Source organism: Leishmania panamensis, assembly GCF_000755165.1.
Source record: "Leishmania panamensis strain MHOM/PA/94/PSC-1 chromosome 20 sequence".
Classification (NCBI taxonomy): domain Eukaryota; phylum Euglenozoa; class Kinetoplastea; order Trypanosomatida; family Trypanosomatidae; genus Leishmania; species Leishmania panamensis.
The window spans coordinates 1,861,369-1,880,652 of NC_025866.1; the positions used below are offsets into that span (position 1 = coordinate 1,861,369).

Sequence of the window (19,284 nt, forward strand, 5' to 3'; positions counted from 1 at the left end):
AGGGATAGGCACTTTCGCAGAGAGGAGCTTGCGCACAGCGCAGAACACTTGAGAGGTACGCATCGATACCCGTCGGCCACAAGCAAGCTCGCGTGTGCACATGCACCTTGCAGTCATATTTCCTCACTGTCGAGCTTCACTTCCTCTTTTCCAGTACCTCATAATTGTTGGTGTGAACTTCGCCCGCCCCTTTCTCTCCAGATCTGCGGTTGATCATATCTCATATTACCGTCGCATGACTTTGCCTGCCCCTCACTGAGCAGTACACTCTTTCTCAGCGTTGTGGGCCCGTCTGTGCGTGTGTGTGTCCCTATCTTCTACTTCCTGCTCTGCATGGTGTTCCCCCGCGCCCACTCCCTCTCTTTGTTCTCTCTCAGCTGCAACTTTGTGTTTTGTCGTCTTTTGTCCCTCACCGCTCGCACCCCAGCTTGGCGCCATGTCGGAGTGGTTCCACTGGACCGTCGGCAGCGCCAACCCGTTCGTCGACTTCTCCACGATCTGGATCGAGCCACTCATACAGCATGCCGTCGATTTCAGCCACCGTGTCGAACCGGACGTTCTGTGCACGCTCGCCTACCTCGCCTGTATGGGCTCCGCGTACCTCTTTCACTCACCCTTTCGTGCTCACGCCACTGCAGCCATGGACACGTACGGCCGTGTCACGAAGGTTTTTCAGACCTGGAGCACCATCATCTTTTTTTGCTTCCACATCGGCCCGCAGCTTTTCAGGGATAAGCGGCCGAAAATCAGCAGCGTAGACACGAAGGACACAGTACCTATTCTCTTCTTTCCGCTCTTCATTATCTTCACGATCTGCTTTGGGTTTCTGCACAAGGTGAAGCGGCGCTGGGGCCTCAGCCTCACGTACGGCAGCCGCTTCTCCGTCATCGCCCTCAACTCTCTCGTCCTCGCCGCACTCGGTACGGCGCACTATGCCTACTGTCATACCCTTCGCCCAAACGCGTCCCACTACGTCTGGCGCTTCATCTTGTACTACCTGATGCCTAGCTCCATCGTCACACAGCCATTCTGGTGCGTCTCAAAGCTGTTGCTCTTGTCTGCGTGCTTCATCACCACGGATTACCACTACAAGAAGTGGATGGGGTGTGACCCTGCCCGCGGGATCCTGTGGGCGGAACTGTACGAGTTGAACAAGGGAAGGCACACAGAGGTACTCATGATGGAGAGAAACAGTAAGGAGGGTCAGCAGGACTGGAGAGAGCTTGTTGCGCCGCCGCGGGTGTACACACCTGCTGCACCGAATACCCGCACCACCGCCGCTCAGGTGGCCGCGGCGGCGGTGCTAGGGGTTCCTGTCGAAGGGCGAATTCATGGGGCGGTGTGTAATTCCTCCGCCACGATCGACTCCGCCGCGCGCACGGCACCTGCACCGCGCATTCTGTATCACGAGTGTCCCCCAGACGTGAACCTAGACTTGCTGGAGTCTTCGTACGACGCAGATGACGCGGACCTGCGACGCATCTGCGGAGGTGTGGGTGGCGTGCCGCTCAGGGAGGCGAATCGGATCTTCTCCGCCTCCACAGTTGACAACTCTCCATTACCACACACACACCTGGATGGGGTGATGAGTAGGGCCTTGTACAAACTGGACCACACAGACCCCAACCTCACCGCTCTCACGTCTTTTCGAGCACCACAGCTCTTTGTGAAGGAGGTGCAGGAGGCACAACACCCGGTGAACCGGCCAGGTATGGTGCCGTGGTGGTCGACGTTCGTGCTGCTCACAGTGTGGCAGACAGTGGCAGGCGCGATGCTGCGCTTTCTTTCCTTTGATGTGCGCACTATTCAGGGCTACACCACACCCAAAATCTTTCATCTGCACTTCTCCTCCTCTCTGCGGGACACCATACGCAGTGCCACGGAGGCGCTCAGCCGCTGTACAGCGATGCACCGGCGCACCAGCTGCGACAGCATTGCCAACTCCTCCGGTCTATGCAGCCTCTATGCGCCGGGTAACCACGGAGCACCTTCGCACAATGACGAGGACCAGGGCGTACGCAAGGAGAACGCCTGCATCAGAGAGTGCTGTGTCCCTGCTGCAGCAGCGACGTCGCCTCTAATTGAGCCTGACGTGTGGTTTGATTGGATTGCTGATGTTGGTGATGGCTTTAACCCAACGTACGCCATGGCCCGACTTCTGGCCCAGCCGATGCTACGGCTGCCCTTGGCGGCGACCAGGAAGGCAAGGTGGCGGCGGCTATTTCCAAGCGACGAGGACGAAGTCACAGGCGTCAGCAACTACAACAACCTCGCAGACAGGGCTTCTTTGAGCTCATCGGCGCCGACGACTCCCACGGCGAGCATGCCAGGTGCAGTAGAGGAGGAGGCAACTGCCCTGGAGCTGCCACGTGCCGCACCCTTCTGGACCGCTAACGTCCCAGACATGAGCACTGCAGGCAGGACGGGAAGTACAACACGCCTGCAGCCACTGCTGAGACGTTCGAGGACACACGTCGCCGCTGCTGCTGTTCAGGGGTCGACGATGAGAACCAGACGAGATGTAGGAAAGAATCTCGCGGTAAGCAAGGCGGCTACAACAGGCTCGCTTGACCTCAACAGCTCCGTTTACCCGCGGCACACACTACACCGTCGAGTTGCTTCGGAGGATTCCCAAAGTACCAAGTCGACTGCATCTCGATCGCTGCTAAGTATGGAGAAGGACAGCTTTGTAACGCTACCGCGGGGGTCTTTTGTGCTGGTTGGGGGAGACCTCGCCTACCCGAGTCCCAACGACGAGACGTACACGACACGCCTGTTCGAGCCGTACCACGACGCGATGAGCGGCAACGTGCGGCTGCAGAGCGTCTTCCACGCGGAGCAGCAGCGCGTGATTGTCGCGGACGCGAGCGATGCGGATGTTGCGCATGTGCACCTGCTGGACGCTGAGACGGTGTCGGAGATGGCGACAGGGCGTGCGGCGCTGCGGACGGGGCGCGCAACGGCGGAGGAGGCGCTGCGGAGCGTGCCGCTGCTGTTTGCGATCCCCGGCAACCACGACTGGTTTGACGGACTGACGACGTTTCACAAGTACATCCTTGAGCGGACGTGGATTGGGGGGTGGCTGATGCCGCAGCGAAGCAGCTTCTTTGTGCTGAGGCTGCCACACAACTGGTTCATACTGTGTGGCGACACGGGCAATATGCAGGACATCGACGTAGCGCAGCGCAACTACTTCCTGGACGTGATTGAGAAGTACATGGATGTGGAGAGCTGCGTGATTCTGGCGGTGCACGAGCCGGGCTGGGTGTACGATGCGATGGAGAAAGATGAGAAGGCTCGGCAGCCAGAGCTGAACCGTGTTGTCGATGCTCTTGGCACGCGCCTTCGACTGCGGTTGGCGGGTGACATCCACCACTACTCTCGCCATGTACCGGTGGATGCGTCATCGGAGGCGGCGACGCTGGTGGTGAGCGGCGGCGGTGGCGCCTTCCTGCACGGGGCACGCAATGATTCTATCATCTCCCAGGGAACCAAGTATGTCCGCGCCTGTGCCTTTCCGGATCGGAACACGTTCATGAACATGGCGTCGCGCCTGTGGGGCTTCCGCGTCATCAACTGGAAGTTCGACTTGGTTGTTGGCTTCTTGTGCTTTGTTCTCCTCTTATCTGTGCTGCCGCTGCCGATGGATTTGGATCTAAACAGCCGTGGCACTACGCACAGAGGTGGTAAGAAGATGCGGTTAGCACAGGTGTTCTCGCTCTGGGTGGGCTACACAACGGAGATCATGTCGCACGTCATCACCCGCGGCATTATCTCGCTCTTCTCCCTTGTCTTCTTCTGGGTGTTCTTCTCCTCTGCTGGTGTTGACCGTCATGCACCATTTTTGTGGCGTCTGTGCTACGGCAGCGTGTGGGCCTTTGCGGTGCTGCTCTGCTGCTCCGGCGCCATGGCCTTCCTGCATGTGCAGCTCTTATACCTTATGAATCACGAATTGCTCGAATCGACTGGCGGGCATTGGGGCTCCCAGCTGGAGAACCAAGTAGTGTTCATGACCAATGCACTCATTGACTATCTTCAGAGCATCACGGGTGGGGAGGGGTCGTGGGTGTCACGCCGGGTGAGCCGCGCGCACAACCCCGTCCTGGCTATCATCCCGACGGGGTGTCTACGTGTCCTTCTGCGCTGCTTTGACCCATTCGAGTCGCTTAGCTTTCTCTCCATGACCGTGAGCGGTGGTGAGATGGCGCGCTTTTCGGCCACCGCGTCCCGGTTTCAGATTCTGCTCTACTACACGTATGTGCTCTTCTTCTACTGGGTGCTCATCACGCCAATCGTGTCCGTACTGATCGGCACATTTCTGCTCTTCTCTGTCACGACGTTCGACTACATGTACAATCCCACCTACTCGGCATTTCAGATGGAGGAGTACAAGCACTTTGTGCGCTTCCGCCTCGACGCTGCGACGCGTGAGCTGCACGCGTATGTCGTAGCGGTGCAGAAGCCAGCGACGGTGTACCAACTCGACCGCGGCTACCTGTGGAGCCTGACGGGCCCAGGACTCGAAGAGCACCGGCCACCACACCTGAAGCACCACCCGAGTCGATGGGGGCCGGTACCGAGCGACGTGCAACGCAAACGCCATATGACCGAACTTCTCGAGCACTTCACTGTCTACCCGCACCGCGGCCCGCAGCGGTCGAAGCCTCTGAAGATGGAGCACGAATGACCGTGCATTGGCCAAAAAAAAAGGAAACCAAAACCTGCACACCCAGCGTCCCTCTTGCCCCCTCTCACACGCATGCCCCTGCGTTGTCTGAGCCCCTCGCAGTGACGACGACAACAACAGCCCCCCCCCACCACCACCAGAAAAGCGGAACAGGACGGAGCAGCTCCCGCAGAGGGGACACCGCCTCGACTTGTTCTTTACATTAGCGAGAGATGCAGACTAAGTGGCATACACACACACACACACGCACACGCATATCACACCTCTCTCTCTCTCTGCTTTGAAGAGAAGTGAGTAGGATATGTAAAGTGAAAGCCAGTGGAAAGGTTCACGTGTAGACATCCGACGCCATCACCTCACACAACCGAGTACCTGTTTGCTTCAGCGCTTAGCCCCATATGAGGCCTTAGAAAGTAGAAGTGCTCTCAAAGGAGTCATGGTACATTGTGCGCATCTGTGATAGTGGTGGTGATGATGTGTGGGGGGGGTACACATCGAAGCTCTGGTGAGCATCATCACTGGTTGGAGTTGGTGGCACTCTGAGTGCCTCCTCCGCCTTGGCCGTGCCATCCTTATCTTTCACCCCTACGCCATGATGGAGACAGTCATGCTCGCACGACCCCCCCTTTGCAACGTTACCGCCATCGTTCTGCCTCACTCCACCGTCCCCCCCCCCCAACACACACACACATAACACGCTCGGCTCGTGGCGCGGTACCGCAAGCGCATCCTCTCTCCCCCTTCCCCCACACAGTACACCACATTGATGAGTTTCGAGTTAAAGGCTGCTGTTCCACGGCTGGCCTCCACCATTCTCCTCCTCGCTCGAAGGCCACAGCACGCCGTATCGCAGCAGCGGCGGACGACAAGCAACAATGCTTCTCGGGAGAATGACCTTCACGTTCTCATGATGAAGCGGCACAGCAAGGCACGCTTCATGCCGAGCTTCTACGTGTTCCCTGGCGGTGGTATCGAGGGCATCGATTACGCCACGGCGAAGCACTACCTGGCGGCGAACTACCACGTGCATCTGCAGGATGCAGAGGACAAGAAGATGACGCAGGACTTCCTTGAGTCGTGCGCGCAACCGTCCGCTGTAGAAGCAGAGGTGGAGGCGTGGGCCTGTCGCGTTGGGGCACTGCGCGAGCTCGCCGAGGAGACTGCGTGTGTTTTGCGAAGAGATGGTCACATCTGTACAGAGGCCCAGTGGATCAAGTGGCAGAAGTCACGCGATGCGAGTGCAGCAGACCGCGCGTCCACTGGTTCCGTCTCGTCCCTCTCCGCGACGCCGCTTTCCGTCTACGACCTTCCTGCCGTCTCGAGCCTCCGTCCCGTTGCACGGTGGGTGTCGCCGCGACAGTTCAAGCACCGCTACGACACCTACTTCTATGCTGCTCTTGTGGACTCTGCTCTGGTCAGCGCAGAGTCACACGAAGAGGTGCCCATGCCATGTTCCACTCAGACATCTCGTGGTAATGAGGCAAATCCTGGTGCGGCGGTTCGTCACATCCCACCACAGGAGCTGCCGCTCCTCGGACAGGCCAGTGAAGTTTCGGAGCTGCTCTGGGTAAGTCCGCTGGAGGCGCTGCGACGACATGAGGACACGAGTGATTCCTTCTCACTGGCACCCCCAACGTATCTGATATTACACGCGTTGTCTCTGCAGCCAGGCTTTGTGTCGATGGCAGCGGCCTGGGAAGCAGAGCCACCCTCTCCGGTAGACGCTGTGGCAAAGTCGTTAGGCGAACTGCCGTACAGCAGCGTACTGCCGTGCGTGGAGCCGATCAGCACCACTACGGAGGACGGACACCGCATTATCGACTTTACGCTGCCGGCACGCTACTTCCACGAAACGGGCTGGTCTATGGCGGAGGGCGAGTACCTTGTCCCTGGCGCGAACTTTGCCGAGTACAGGCACTTCATTCGCGTGTTTGTTGGCCGGGCTGGAGTACCACAAGTAGGTGGCGCCACGGTGGACAGGGCATACGTCATCCTCCATTGATAATGGGGTGTATGAAGGTCTGAAGATGGTGTTTTGACGAGGGATGAGAGAGCGAAAGAGAGAGGCCGAGCAGACATGTCCACTGACGAGCGAGTGAATTTTTCAGCTCTGTCCCTCTCTTTTCTCTTCTCGTATCTCCCCCATTTAGCTTCAGCTTTGAACGTTGCATGCGCATGTCGGGAGGTATTCATGTATGCTTGTGTGTAAGGGGAAGATTGGGGAGAGAGAGTGGGGGGGGGGCGAACAGCTGGAAGGGTCTGCTCTCTGGCGCTTTCGTCCGGCTTTGAAATGGGAAAGTGGGGTGTATGGCACCAACTTTTTCTTCTTTGGCACTTATTATTTCTAAGAGGGAGGATGCGGCGGGACGAGGGAGAGGGGGGGTTGGAGAGGTCTGGCGTGCTGTAGGCATGTGCGTATTTTACTTACCTTTATTTTTGCCTTCTCTCCACGTTGATTCTTTAGCGATCATGTCCCCGGTCTCTACCATCTCCCTTCCTCCGACACCCCTGTCTTTCTCCCTACTTGCCCCCCTCCCTCCCCCTCGATATGTGCGACTCCTGTCTAGCCCCCCTTGTCACCTCTTTGGTTGTACGTCTACGTGCACATTCACCAAGGGGGGAGGGAGGCGATCTGCTCCCCTCTTCCTTGTGCGACATCTTTGACTCCATGTCGCCATGCTCTGTGTGTGACATGATCGAAGAGTATTCCATCGCTCGGTGCCTCTGCACTGCCCATCTGCCCCACCCTATTCTTGTCTCTCTTTTATGGTCTCGTTTCGCTCGCCGCTCGTCCTTTTCCCGCTCTGTTGCCGTCTTGTCCAGTCCTAAGCTGCTTTGTCTGTCTGTGCCTCTGTCTGTCTGTGGGTGTGTGTATTGTTCACTCAGCTAGCACACACACACACACAGAGAGACAGACAAGCGCACGGGCTCGCGCGGGGCTCGTCAGCCTCCTTTCGTTTATTTCTCCCACCTTGCATTACCTGCGCTTACCCTTCTTCTTATTGCTGTTTCACGTGTTTGTGTGGATGTGTGCCTTGGGCAGCACTGGCAGACAGGCTCGCAGCCATGTCAGCATACACACGCACACACACACACACACACGTACATGCAGTCTTTGTCGCTTGCATCGACACTACCAAATAAGGCAAGGGCTAAGCAGTATAGGTGCAGGTTCAGCTACTGAGACCGACGTCGCAGCGTTGCATCGGTAGGAAAGGCCCCAAACACCGAAGAGAGATTTGCTCGATGAGTGGAAATTGCCTCCGTCGAGCAAATGGGCACGGGTACTTGGCCAAGAAAAAAGGGCCGTATAATCGGATGCGTGTCTGTGCCGTCTTCTAACGAGTGCTTCGCTTCATGAGGTGCGATGGTGCAGATTGAACTTTCTCTCCAGAGTTTTCTAGTGCGTGTGCGTGTGGTGTGTGTGTGTGTTACCTGCGCACCCAAGTATATGCACAGATGTGCAGGCATCTGAAGGCGGTACAACACATGCAGAAATCAACAACGCCCTCCTCCCTTTGCTTTGGTGTTGTTCTTTCGCTCTCACTCACTCACTTTCGTTTGCTGATTCCATCATTGCCGAAAACGCCCCTTGCTGCCTGTTGGAATGCCGAGATCGGCACATTTTGCCTTCTGCCTTGCTGTGTGGGAGTCGCGCACATGCCGCTGCGTGCTGCTCACGCCGGGGCCTACGCGTGGACACTTTCTATGCCCCTCCTTCTCCCATCGCTAGCCATTACTCGGCTGCTCAAACACCGAAGGTAAAACACTATTGTGCCCACACCTCAAGGGAGAAGCAGAGACGGACGTAGGTGCGCTCGCAGCGCCCACACATGTCTATTTACTGCCGTCTTGCGTCGCCGCCAGTGTTCCTTCGCGCACTGCACACTGTGTCGGTCAGTCGCGATGGGTGGGCCACTGTCGTGTTCACCGACTCGCATGTCGTCCTGCACGTTGAGGGTACGGATGAGAACATGACAGCAACATGCACCCTGCCGAAGAACCTCTTCGCCGAGTACGCCGTCGTCGAGACGCGCTTTGCGCTGCACATCCCTACATTGATCGACGCGCTACTCATGCTTGGCCCATCAGTGGCAACAGCGTCGACAAGAGCCGTTCTCGCGTATCCGACCGACGATGCGAAGCTTCTCGTGGAGCTGACCCCAGCAGATCGGTTTGCGGGTGGTGGCTCACCGACGCTGTCGGACCTCGGTGTGGGCGGGGATCGCATGCTTCAGTCACTACTCGTCACCCGTAACGTGCGCGACCACTTACTTGATCTGCGCTTCTCCGAGGCGGCACTTTTGGCGCAGGTGACGCTGCAGGGCGACGCCGTGCGCGACCTCATCGCCGACGTCACAGCGGCGCAGTGCACCGAAGTGTCTATCCGTATTGACCCTAAACTAGGCGTCCTTCTGCGCGGTGAGGGCGGTCCATACGGCGAGGTAGAGGCGCACGTCAACGCCAACTCTGAAGTACTGTTGTCGCTGTCGCGCGAGCGCTCCGCCAGCACACGCGTCTACACTCACCATCTCGCCTTGGCGTGTGGCGCAAGGGGTGGAACAGGGGGCGGTGGTGGCAGCAGCGGCGGCTCCGGTGCCGGTGGAACTGGCGGGGGACGCCTGCGTGGCATAGTCCCCGGTGGTGGAGGCTCCAGCACGCGGGATGGGCGCCTGTCGAACACTGATTACATCCTGATGGGTCTCGCCGCCTCCGCCGTTGGGGCTGGTGGCAGTGGTAGTGGTGGTGCAGCTGTCGGTACTCTTTTTGGCGGCTTCGAACGGCTGACACTCCAGATCAATGCACAGAGGCAACTGAGTGTGCTGCACATGCAGCGGGATCATGAGCTGAAAGTGTCCGTGACGGTTGTAGTGATGCCGCTCAGCTCGGTCTACGACGTGCTGTGAAGGAGCGTACAGGGAAAGCACCTAAGCGATGCGGCTCCCTCTGTTCCTTCTTCATGGGCTGGACCCTCTCCGTCTCTTGGGCACATTGGCCAACTTGTGGTGTAGGGGCGTGCTGGCACACGTTAGATCTTTCTTTCACACAGAACAAGACTCTAATCCAGTAATGCATTCACACGCCCCGCACAGCCACGATCACTGAAGCCGATGGTGAAGGGGCAGAAGGAGAGCAAGTTGGCTCGTGAAACTGCGGCGGCGCTTCTGTGGAGGAAAGGTGCATGATAGATGGCCCATTGTGTCAAGGCATTGAAGAGACAATCTCGACTTTCCCCTCTTCAGTCGTGTTGTCTACGCGATACCGACCCCCGCCCGCGTGTCAGCATTGTGCCGTGGGGTAGCTGCCACATCTCGCTCGCACACCTCCCCCCTTTTTTCTTTCGCTCCCTCCACCCGGCCTGCTCAACTTCGCCATTGTCGACCCGCTGCCCCACCTCACCTCAGCGCTCCCACTCTCTTCTCTCATTCTCCACTTTGTGTGGAGCTATTTCTCTCTCTCTCTCTGTAACCTCTTACGCTGACTTTTCCACCCTCCCCTCCCTCCTTACACAGCACACACGGTGAGAGAGAGACACACACACACACCCGCACACTTCATGTACGCACGCACACACGGCAGCAGCACACGCAGTGAGGTGTGAGCGGCAAAGACTGATACAGAGGCAAGACCTCTCCCCTTTCCACCTGCGCGATGTTGCCCCCCAGCTGGCACTGCACAGCCGCTAAGAAAACAGCCCCAAGTTGCACGTCGACATCTCTTGGGCATCTCCACCCTCTTCCTCCCACCACACGACGGGCTTCTTCATTATGAGTGAGCTCCAGCTCATCCTCAGCCCGGCGCAGCTCACGAAACACTATGAACTGCTACAATTTCTCAGCCGGCACCCGAACCAGCCGTACACCCTGGCGCAGCTGGACTCTCTCCTGCCACGCGGGGTGGCGTTGCAGGGGTTTCCGAAGGAGTGGTTCTCACTCATCGAGGATGGTGCCTGTTGGCACCGCAGCATTGAGCTCCATCGCAACTACAGTGCGACTGCCTCCACTGCAGCAGCACGTCTGAATACGGGGGCGGCACAAGACGGCCCGTCCGCCTCTTCTCCGTTGGGGTTCAACTCAACAGCGGCAGAGAGAGCCAAGTATGTGCTGCTGTGTGCTCGTGCCGAGGTCAATACACTGGATGAACTGCGCAAGCGCATCGATTCCCCATCCACGCTGCTGGACCCGGAAGGCTGCGTGGCGTTGCACACCGATCAAATTGTCATCTCCACCGCACTGATCCGGCGAGCGGTGCGAACAGGGCTGGTGCACTACTTCCCTGACGCGTACGACAAGGCGGAGTACAAACATCTCGGTATGCGAGACGCTTCGTCTTCAGCCAGTGGTGGCGCGGCAGCGGGATCTGGCCCGGAAGGGCGCACAGGCAACAGCGGCGGCAGCAGTCGAGCCAACGTTGGTCAAGCCACCTCGTCTCTACTGGAGTCGTTCCTGGAGCGCGATGAAGCCCATGGCGAAGGGAGGAACGGTGGTGGTGATCGCATTTACGTTGCCCTTCCACCTGGCGTCTGTGTACACCATCGCCTGCTCACCCGCCGCGGTGTGCCGGAGCAGGAGGCATACTCACTGCCGACGCGCTTCTACGTGGGGGAGCGTGTGCAGATCCTCTTTGACAACCAGGTCGCCGTGAAGAAGCTGGGGCTGCCGAACGAGCTGCGCGTTGACTGGTCGCTGGCAGGCGTGAAGCTCCCAAACACGGGTGACACCCGCCAGACAACCGGGGAGGGGGGGACGAGCCGACTGGAGGCGCTGGCGGCCGCGCCGCCGCCACCACTGCGGGTACGCAGAGAGAATCTTGCAGTGCACAGCACTCCAGCAGTGGCAAATGCGTCTCCATCAGCGGTGACGGAAGCCTCTGCCGCAGCGGATGCGCCGGCGCCAATCGTTATCAGCACGAAGGTCAAGATGGAGATCGAGGCGGTGCAGGCCTGCTTAGTCAAGTTGATCCTGACGGTGAACGGTGTGGAGAATGTGCTGAACCTCGAGGTGCGGGAGGAGGCGGTGAGCCTGCCGGGCGTACTGGTGCTGCGCGACCGCCACCTAGATAGTTTTTCCCTCCCAGAAAAGAGCGTCCTTGCCGACCCTATTGTAAACCCCTCACCTTCATGGCAGTACCCGTACGAGTCGGTGCTGCGCGCCGCGTGTTCATCGTTGCCTAGTAACAGCCGCGACGATATTGCAGCACAATGGGCGAGCGCGGCCGCTGAGCCATGGTCAGAGCTTGTTCCTCTCCCCTGGACGCAGAACCCATCCCCGGCCGTGCTGGCGCTGCGGGAAGCGACGTACCCCGCTCAGGACGCCACCGTCCGCGCCGCCACGCGCGCCGTCTTCTCCGCGCAGTCACTTGCCGACGAAGCGCGTCTGCGACAGACGAAGGCGCGCGTGCGTTTCGAGGCTGACGCTCGCGCCGGCAGTGGTAGTGGCGGAAAGCGGCGGCGTCGACAGCAGCTCCGCAGCAACGTGATGCTCAGCAACCGCCATCTCCTCCACTTTGGCCTTGACTTCTCCATCCCCTTTGTGAATCTACGCCAGTAGAAGGTTATTTCACGTACCGGCGGTGTGTAGGATCATGGGCGTGAGTTTGTCTCATTAGTTTCCACTGTGACTGCCGATATTCCTTCCCCGTGCTCGCCTCTCCCCACGGTTCTCTGTCCGCCGTCAGGCCTAACGTCGATAATAGAGCGAAAAGAGGGAGACATCAGAGACATGAATCGGAAAGTAAAGCCAATGCACGGGAAAGCACCTCGGCGAGATATGTCTGCTTGACGTGCTGTGCGCTTAGTCCCTTCCACCACCACCACCACCACCCTATAACATTGGCGTGGCTGAAGTCATTTGACGCGTGCGCGTGCGTCCCATACTCCCCTTCCCCATCGTCTTCCACTGGATCTCTACGGCTGCCTTGCGCTGGAGAGATGCTTCGCTTCGAATACGATGGGGCGGACACGTGAGAGTAGTCATGAGTGCCGGCGGCTCTGCCACTTCTGCCAACTGTGACCAGTCGTGCTCTTCACCTTATCAATCACGCTTGCCCGCTTCTTTAGTGTCCCTTTCTCCCTCTTTCCACTTTACCTCCGCACATTGGGAACCACTGACGGCTGTGCGCACGTGCCCCCGCTTAGTGTAATTATGGGATGGTAGTGCAGACGATCGTCACGCACGGGAGAAGGGACGCAGAAAGGCATCTCTCTTCTGCTTGCACCCGGCGAGGTGGACTGGGCGCCCCAGGTGGTGTGAGCCTGCCTCTGCCTCGTTCTCTCTCTTTCTCTTGCCCTTGTCTCATCAGCCCGAAGCCATAAAAGAATGAACTCTCCATGCCACCGATCTTCAACACGACCCTCAAGCCCCCTTTGCAATCAAGGAGAGGGTGCCGAGCACCGCTGCGGCAGTCGGGTATGCAGGCCGCCCCACATGCACGCCTGAGCAATCAACCAGGTAGCGGAGGCGGTGCTGCGCATGCTGCCGCTGCGTCCGCGTGCGCGCAGAGCCCGCCGCCTCGCTCGAGAGGTAGTGATGCAGGGGCCAGCATGCCCAACATATCCCCTTACACAGATTCAGAGAACTCTGGCAACAACGTGCTCGTGCCACTACTTTGCCGTCAAGCCACCGCGGGGACGAGAGACTTCTCTCGACTCTGCTGTCTTTGTCGTCCTATCGCGTTGAGCATGGAGTCGGTGAGTAGCTGGGAGGAGGACACAGCGATAAGCAGTGCATCCGAGTCTGAAAACGGTGGCCCCACTAGCGCCTCCTTACATCCTACGCATGTGTCGATTATGGCGCATCCCATGTCCCATGAACGCTCATCAGGACGCCTTGCAGATCAACGTACAGAAGGAAAGGATGACGGTGAAGGAGGCAGCACACCCGCATCCCTGTTTCATCGGCTCAACGCCCGTCTCATTCGCGTGCGACGACGAAACCGTACGTGCGCATCGTCCTCGTGCTCAGACGGCGCCGCCACCTTCTCTCAACAGTCAGCCAGCGCCAGCGATTCTAGTCGTCGTCGCGTACGGCCTCGGCAGTTTTCATCACGGTTGGTCGCGGAGGTGGCTACGTCCAACAGCGTCATCGACTTGCTGAGCGAAGACTGGCCGGGTGGAGCTTGATTGGTATGAAGCAGGCGGCAGTGGGTGGCGAAGTGTTTAGCGCCGCACTAACCTCAGCATAGAAAGTAAGGTGCTCTGCATCTCGACACTCAGGGGCGGCACACGATTTTCACGCTGTCCGAGGCTTGGCGAGAGCTTGCAGATTCATGCGCGCAGCTCACCTGCACGTTTTTCGTTTCGCGTAGAGTTGCATACTTCTCTCTTCTTCTTTTCGACTCCGCCTTAGCCTCGCTTCCTCTGCTCTTCATCCGCATACATTCAGCCAGCACTCATGCACGTGACTTCCTAACAGGGGACCGAGAGAAGGCTACCCTAGAGAGAGAGAAAGAGGAGGGTGTGCGTGTATGCTGTGGTGCTCCAGCTACACTCCTGCAGTTTGCGCTTGCATGAGCGGTGTGCTCCTCTCTTTACACTTTGACGCGGCCCTCGGGCTCTTTCCTCTCATCACTGTACCGACCTCTTCTCCCAACGTGTTCTCCTTCTCCAGAAGATTGATGGGTCTATCACAGCGCTGTAGACCTCAGGTGCTCCATCTCATTGACAGCAAAGGGTCAACCTGGCGAGACACCGCAACGGCGCGCTAGCCTACCACCTGTAGAGCCAAGAGCACGGGGCATACCTCGACGAAGACTCTCCGCAGCAACCGCTGCGCACGCTGGATCTGCTTCATCGCCCACGTATCCATGCGCTCATACACAATCACGTATACCTGTACCGGACATACGTACCGAACACAAGGCGCATATATATGCGCATCCATAGAATCTGATCCACACTACACGCACCCGCGCACTTTTTCTTCTTCTTTGGGGTTGTCGCGTCGCTGACTTGAGACGTCCGCTTCCCGCAAGTGTCTTTACCCAGGTACGCCTGCACCGCTATACGTACTCTGCAAAGGTGCCTGTGCGGCTTCCTCCCTCATTTCCTCCTGAACCATGACACACAGTACATACAACAAGCACGACATTCCGCGAGAGCTGCAGCGACTTATCGACCGCACTGACCACGGCATCGAGCAGCTCTACCAACTGACCGGCCGCGGCGCCGCGGCATCGACGGTGGAAATCGACGGGAGGCCGAGAGCCGCAAGAGTGGTGGAGAGGGGGCAGAAGCGCGGGCAGCGCTGTCATAACAGAGGATTCCAGGACTCATTGCAGGACGAGAGGCATGCCGAGGTGCGGCGCCATAAACCCCACCGCAGCATCCGCAGAAGCTACAGCGATGGTCGCAGCGGCGTCAGTGCAGACCTTCAGCCGAGGTCGACGGTGCAATCCTCTTCCCGGAGAATGAGAGATTCGTACAACGATGGCAGCGCTCCAAGCGACTGGCAGCGTTTGCGCGCACCCGTGACGGAACACACGAGACAGTTCGAGCACAACGAGTACGACACCAGCGACGACGACCACTTTGACAGCGACAAAGGCGATGCACTGCCCGACGTCACTGCGAGTGACGACAACACGGACGTCTACGAGAGAGATGAGGCAGGGGAGGACAATGACAACTACGAGGATGAGGGAGCCAATCGCGAGCCGCTGTCCGTTAGTCGCCACCACGGACAGTGGCACGCGTCTCGTGCGCTTCGTCAGGCTACTATTGCCACTGTCGGGTCTCCGTCTCTGCAGGCGCAGCCACCTCACCGGCGTTCTTTGCCACTGGCGTCGACGCCGCATCGAACGCTAAACTTTTCTAACGGCACCGCGCAGTCATCCCCGGCGTCTCTCGCAAAGCCACCGCGCCACTTGCGCCGCCCCGATCTGCACGCACCTTCGTCACACCTACCCGGCTTTTCCTCACCGCCTCCGTGGAGGCAGCGACAGGAGCGCCAAGACAGCCGTGATCTTCCTCCTGCCGGAGCTGCCTCCTATACACCGCCACCGGCGTCGTTCTCTGCTTTATATGGCTCCTCGGTAGCATCATCACCGTCGCCAACAGCTAAGACTACCGAGGCCACAGCGTACCGTGCCCACATGGCGGCGCAGCAATCCACGCAGAGACCTACCGCATCTTCTGCCGTGCGTCGGCGGCGCTCGCCGTCGCAGCAGCTCAGCGGAACTCCCGTGTCTGACCCAGCCACACCGCTCTTCATGAGCCCTGGCTCAGCACAGAGCCGAAGTCGAGACGAGTCCTGCCTTCACACCCGCTCTGGCCTGCGGAAGACGAGGGACACCGCGCCTGCTGGGATGCTGTCGCAATTTGGACGGAGGTGGAAAAACATCTTCAAGGAACTGCTCATCGATCCTCCACCACCAGCCCCATCCTGGGCGACGTCGTCCCCGCCGCAGCGTGCGACTGCAGCAGCGACGGTTGCGTCACACCCACGAAATATGCCCGCATCATCGTCCTTCTCGTCTTCTTCATGCACGACAGTCTCAATGGGGGAGGGGCGTGCGCACGAGGAAGGTGCTGCTGAAAGAGGCAGCCTTCCTCAGCTCAGGGAACTCATTCCACATCCGAAGAGAGTCCATGCGCCTCCGTCGTGCACTGCTGCTGATTTAGTGCCTGTCGCACCCGCCGTGTTGCCACACTCCGCCACCTCTGCCAGAGCATTCGCTGACGCTCGTGTTGTCGAGCAGCTGCGAGCCGAGCTGCAGGCGAGGGAGGAGGCAATGTTGCAGCTGCGCATGGATCATGCACAGGCGTTGGCAGAGCTGCGTCAGTCCCTCACCCACGAGCGGGCGAGCGCAGCGAAGCAGACGGCTGACGAGCTCGCCACGTCCTTCTCCATCAAGGAGCAGCTCCTTCAATCGTCGCTGCAGACGGAGCGGGAGCGTCTGATGGAAGCAGAGGAACAGCTACGGCTTGCGCGTCGCGAGGCAGCTCAGCGTAAAATGGACCATGAAGACTCAGCCCACGCCTTGGAGGTCCTGCAAGGCAAGTATGCCACCCTCGCGAGCAGTCAAAGCGAGCACGCAGCGCAGGTGGTGCAGTGGCGTGCGCTGGCGGAGAAAGCTGCCGCTGAAGTCGCAGAACATGAATCGCTAGTGAAGGTTTGGAAGGCAAGGGAAGTGGACTGGCAAGCGCGTGAGGCGCAGTTACAGCAGCTGGCGCGCACCGCTGAGGAACGGCGGGAGCAGCAAGAGGCATCGGCGCAGACTGCCCTAGCCCAGGTAGAGGCGGAGTTCACACAAACCTCGCAGAGCTACCAGGACTTGCTAGCGGAGGCGACAAAGCGCATGTCCTACCTTGAAAAGAACCATCGAAAGTACAAATTACTCAAGGAAGCCCACACGGTTCTCAAGGGCGAATACGAGCAGCTCGTGAACTCTTCTATGCACCGCGCACAGCAGTTGGAGGCAGAGCGTGCCTCGTTGCACGCTGAGGCACAAGAGCTGCGCCAGCAGTTGCTTCAGCGAGACTCAGCCACACAGCAGGAGGCTACCTCTCACCAAGAGATGCTGAGCGACTACAAGCGGCGGCTGGAGCTGCAAGAGGCGAGCGCGGCGGAGCAGGTAAAAACACTCCAACAGCACATAGACACCGCAAACCACACCATCGAGCTTCTCCGGTCGCAGATGGAAAGCCTCAAGCAGGACGTGCTCGAGGAGCAGGCGCAGCACCAGCAGACGCAGATGAAGGCCGCTCAGACGGAGCTGCAGTGGAAAGAGAGACAGCACGAGCATCAGCGCTCGGCAGCGGCCTATAAAGTGCGCTCTGAAGACACCATTGCTCAGCTGAAGCGCCAGCTCCGCGAGAAGGACACAAAAATGCAGGCCCTTGCTGCAAGTGCCGCGGAGCCGCTCCAGAGACTGCGTCAGCAACTCGACGATGAGCGCGGCCGCCGCGCTCGACTTGAGGAGCAGTTCCGCGCCTACAAAAAGAAAGCCAAGGAGGCGGAGGAGCAGGCGGTGAGCGAGATGCGGCGAGAGCAGCTACGTACCGCTCTGCTGACACCTATAACGTCTACGGGATCCCCGCACCTCCGTTTTGCCCACTCGGCCACCGCAACACCGTCGCCGTCGAGCTCGTCGGTACCCTGCTCCTCCGGCGCAAATGCCATCAGCGGTGTAGGAAAAGTGTGGTTGGAATCCGCAGCCCGACTGGATGAACCAGCTCACCCAGCTGTGCTGGTGTCTGCCCGTGTGGCGCGCGATGTTCAGCGGGAGGGCCGCCTCACCCACCCTGCTAGTTTACGGGGCGCTACCGCCCCTGCATCGAGCGTGCTTGCGAAAGCGCACGTTGCACACTCCAGGGAAGGTGACGCGGCGGATAGACGACGCGCTACAGCCGGCCACTCCCAGGTCACTTCGCTTACAGGCGCGACGCGCTTTACCTCTGAGGAGAGTGGTCGACTCGCGCGCCTCGCTCCTTCTGCGGCAGCACCATCCCCTTCATCAAGGAGGACTACCCAAGTCTGTGGTGAAGATGAAGGCGAGCGACACGATGCACAAGTCCGTCGGACGTCCTCACCAGGCACAGCCGTGGCGGCCACGGATGTATCGGCCATCTCGCCCAGCGCCACAGTAGAGTCACTCTCCGGCATCTCGAGGACGTCTCCCTGCACGAGCACATTGATGGCAGGGGAGGACGACGCAGTGGGGGCTGATGGCACTGTCAAGTCGTCGAGTGTACAAGTTGTGGAGTCGACGCTCTCTCTGCAGCCTCACCCTACAAACAGCACCCGCCACACAAACACATCCGCCGCGAGAGTACCTGCCGCGGTTGACGATGCCATGGCCACACGTGTCTACACCGATCCTGGGGTACAGGCGCATGAGTACCGTATGAGCAGCTTCCACACAAGTGCCTCGGAGGTGCTGCGCCGTATTTCGGGAAGCCGAGAGGAGTTCCTGGCGCAGTGTGCCGCCATCGTGAAGAGCACGGCGGCTGCCGGCCGCCGAAGTGCTCAGACGAGACGGCGACTGGCTTCTGAGGACGGACGTACTGCGGTATCCGGTAGCCACGCCAGTGTCTCTGAGACGTCACAGAGCGATGAGGGAACGGACGATGAGGAGTGCTTGTAGTATGCGGCTCGAGGGCTGTGGTGGTCATGATATCGACATACATATCTACATCTCTCTGCGCGTGTCACGAGGCGTGGGCGGGGGGAGGGGGGAGGAGTGTGAGGGTGAAGCACTGGATGCCAGCAAGACGCACACGAGCGAAAGAGGACCACCGCTCGCGGACTGCCTTTCCCCTCCCCCTCCTCCCTTCCCCGTGTGGCACATTGCCGAAGCCCCACGTCGCCATTGGACTGCTGAGACAGCACTGCCGCTACCTCAAGAGCGGACGTGCGCACGGACCGCTGCCAGCAGATGTGCGCGTGCGTTTGTTGGTGGGCATAACTTCGTCATAAAAGTGGCAGAGGGCATCGACGTGTGCGTCTGCGCGGGCAGCTCTACTACGGCACCGCCTATTAGACACACGTGTATACACATCCCTGCATTGACTCACCCAGCTCGCCGAAGGCACCCCCCACAGAGACCAAAGTGGTGAATGCGCATACACCGCATCTTGTCCCTGTACCGGCCTCGAT

General features: G+C 59.2%; 5 protein-coding genes across 5 annotated transcripts; all 5 read left to right on the plus strand.

The window, feature by feature from the left end:
* Positions 1 to 436: 436 nt before the first annotated feature.
* Positions 437 to 4,687, plus strand: LPMP_204620 (hypothetical protein; the record flags this gene model as incomplete). Its single annotated transcript, XM_010700361.1, has 1 exon — positions 437 to 4,687. The coding sequence occupies one exon, from the start codon at positions 437 to 439 to the stop codon at positions 4,685 to 4,687; it is 4,251 nt and encodes a 1,416-aa protein (XP_010698663.1).
* A 766-nt stretch (positions 4,688 to 5,453) lies between these two features.
* On the plus strand, positions 5,454 to 6,689 carry LPMP_204630 (hypothetical protein; the record flags this gene model as incomplete). The annotated part of the gene is made up of 1 exon (XM_010700362.1): positions 5,454 to 6,689. The coding sequence occupies one exon, from the start codon at positions 5,454 to 5,456 to the stop codon at positions 6,687 to 6,689; it is 1,236 nt and encodes a 411-aa protein (XP_010698664.1).
* A 1,831-nt stretch (positions 6,690 to 8,520) lies between these two features.
* On the plus strand, positions 8,521 to 9,594 carry LPMP_204640 (hypothetical protein; the record flags this gene model as incomplete). The annotated part of the gene is made up of 1 exon (XM_010700363.1): positions 8,521 to 9,594. One exon carries the CDS (start codon positions 8,521 to 8,523, stop codon positions 9,592 to 9,594), a length of 1,074 nt encoding a protein of 357 aa, XP_010698665.1.
* Positions 9,595 to 10,455: 861 nt separating this feature from the next.
* Positions 10,456 to 12,237, plus strand: LPMP_204650 (hypothetical protein; the record flags this gene model as incomplete). The annotated part of the gene is made up of 1 exon (XM_010700364.1): positions 10,456 to 12,237. One exon carries the CDS (start codon positions 10,456 to 10,458, stop codon positions 12,235 to 12,237), a length of 1,782 nt encoding a protein of 593 aa, XP_010698666.1.
* Positions 12,238 to 14,743: 2,506 nt separating this feature from the next.
* On the plus strand, positions 14,744 to 18,772 carry LPMP_204660 (hypothetical protein; the record flags this gene model as incomplete). The annotated part of the gene is made up of 1 exon (XM_010700365.1): positions 14,744 to 18,772. The coding sequence occupies one exon, from the start codon at positions 14,744 to 14,746 to the stop codon at positions 18,770 to 18,772; it is 4,029 nt and encodes a 1,342-aa protein (XP_010698667.1).
* Between the last annotated feature and the right edge of the window lie 512 nt (positions 18,773 to 19,284).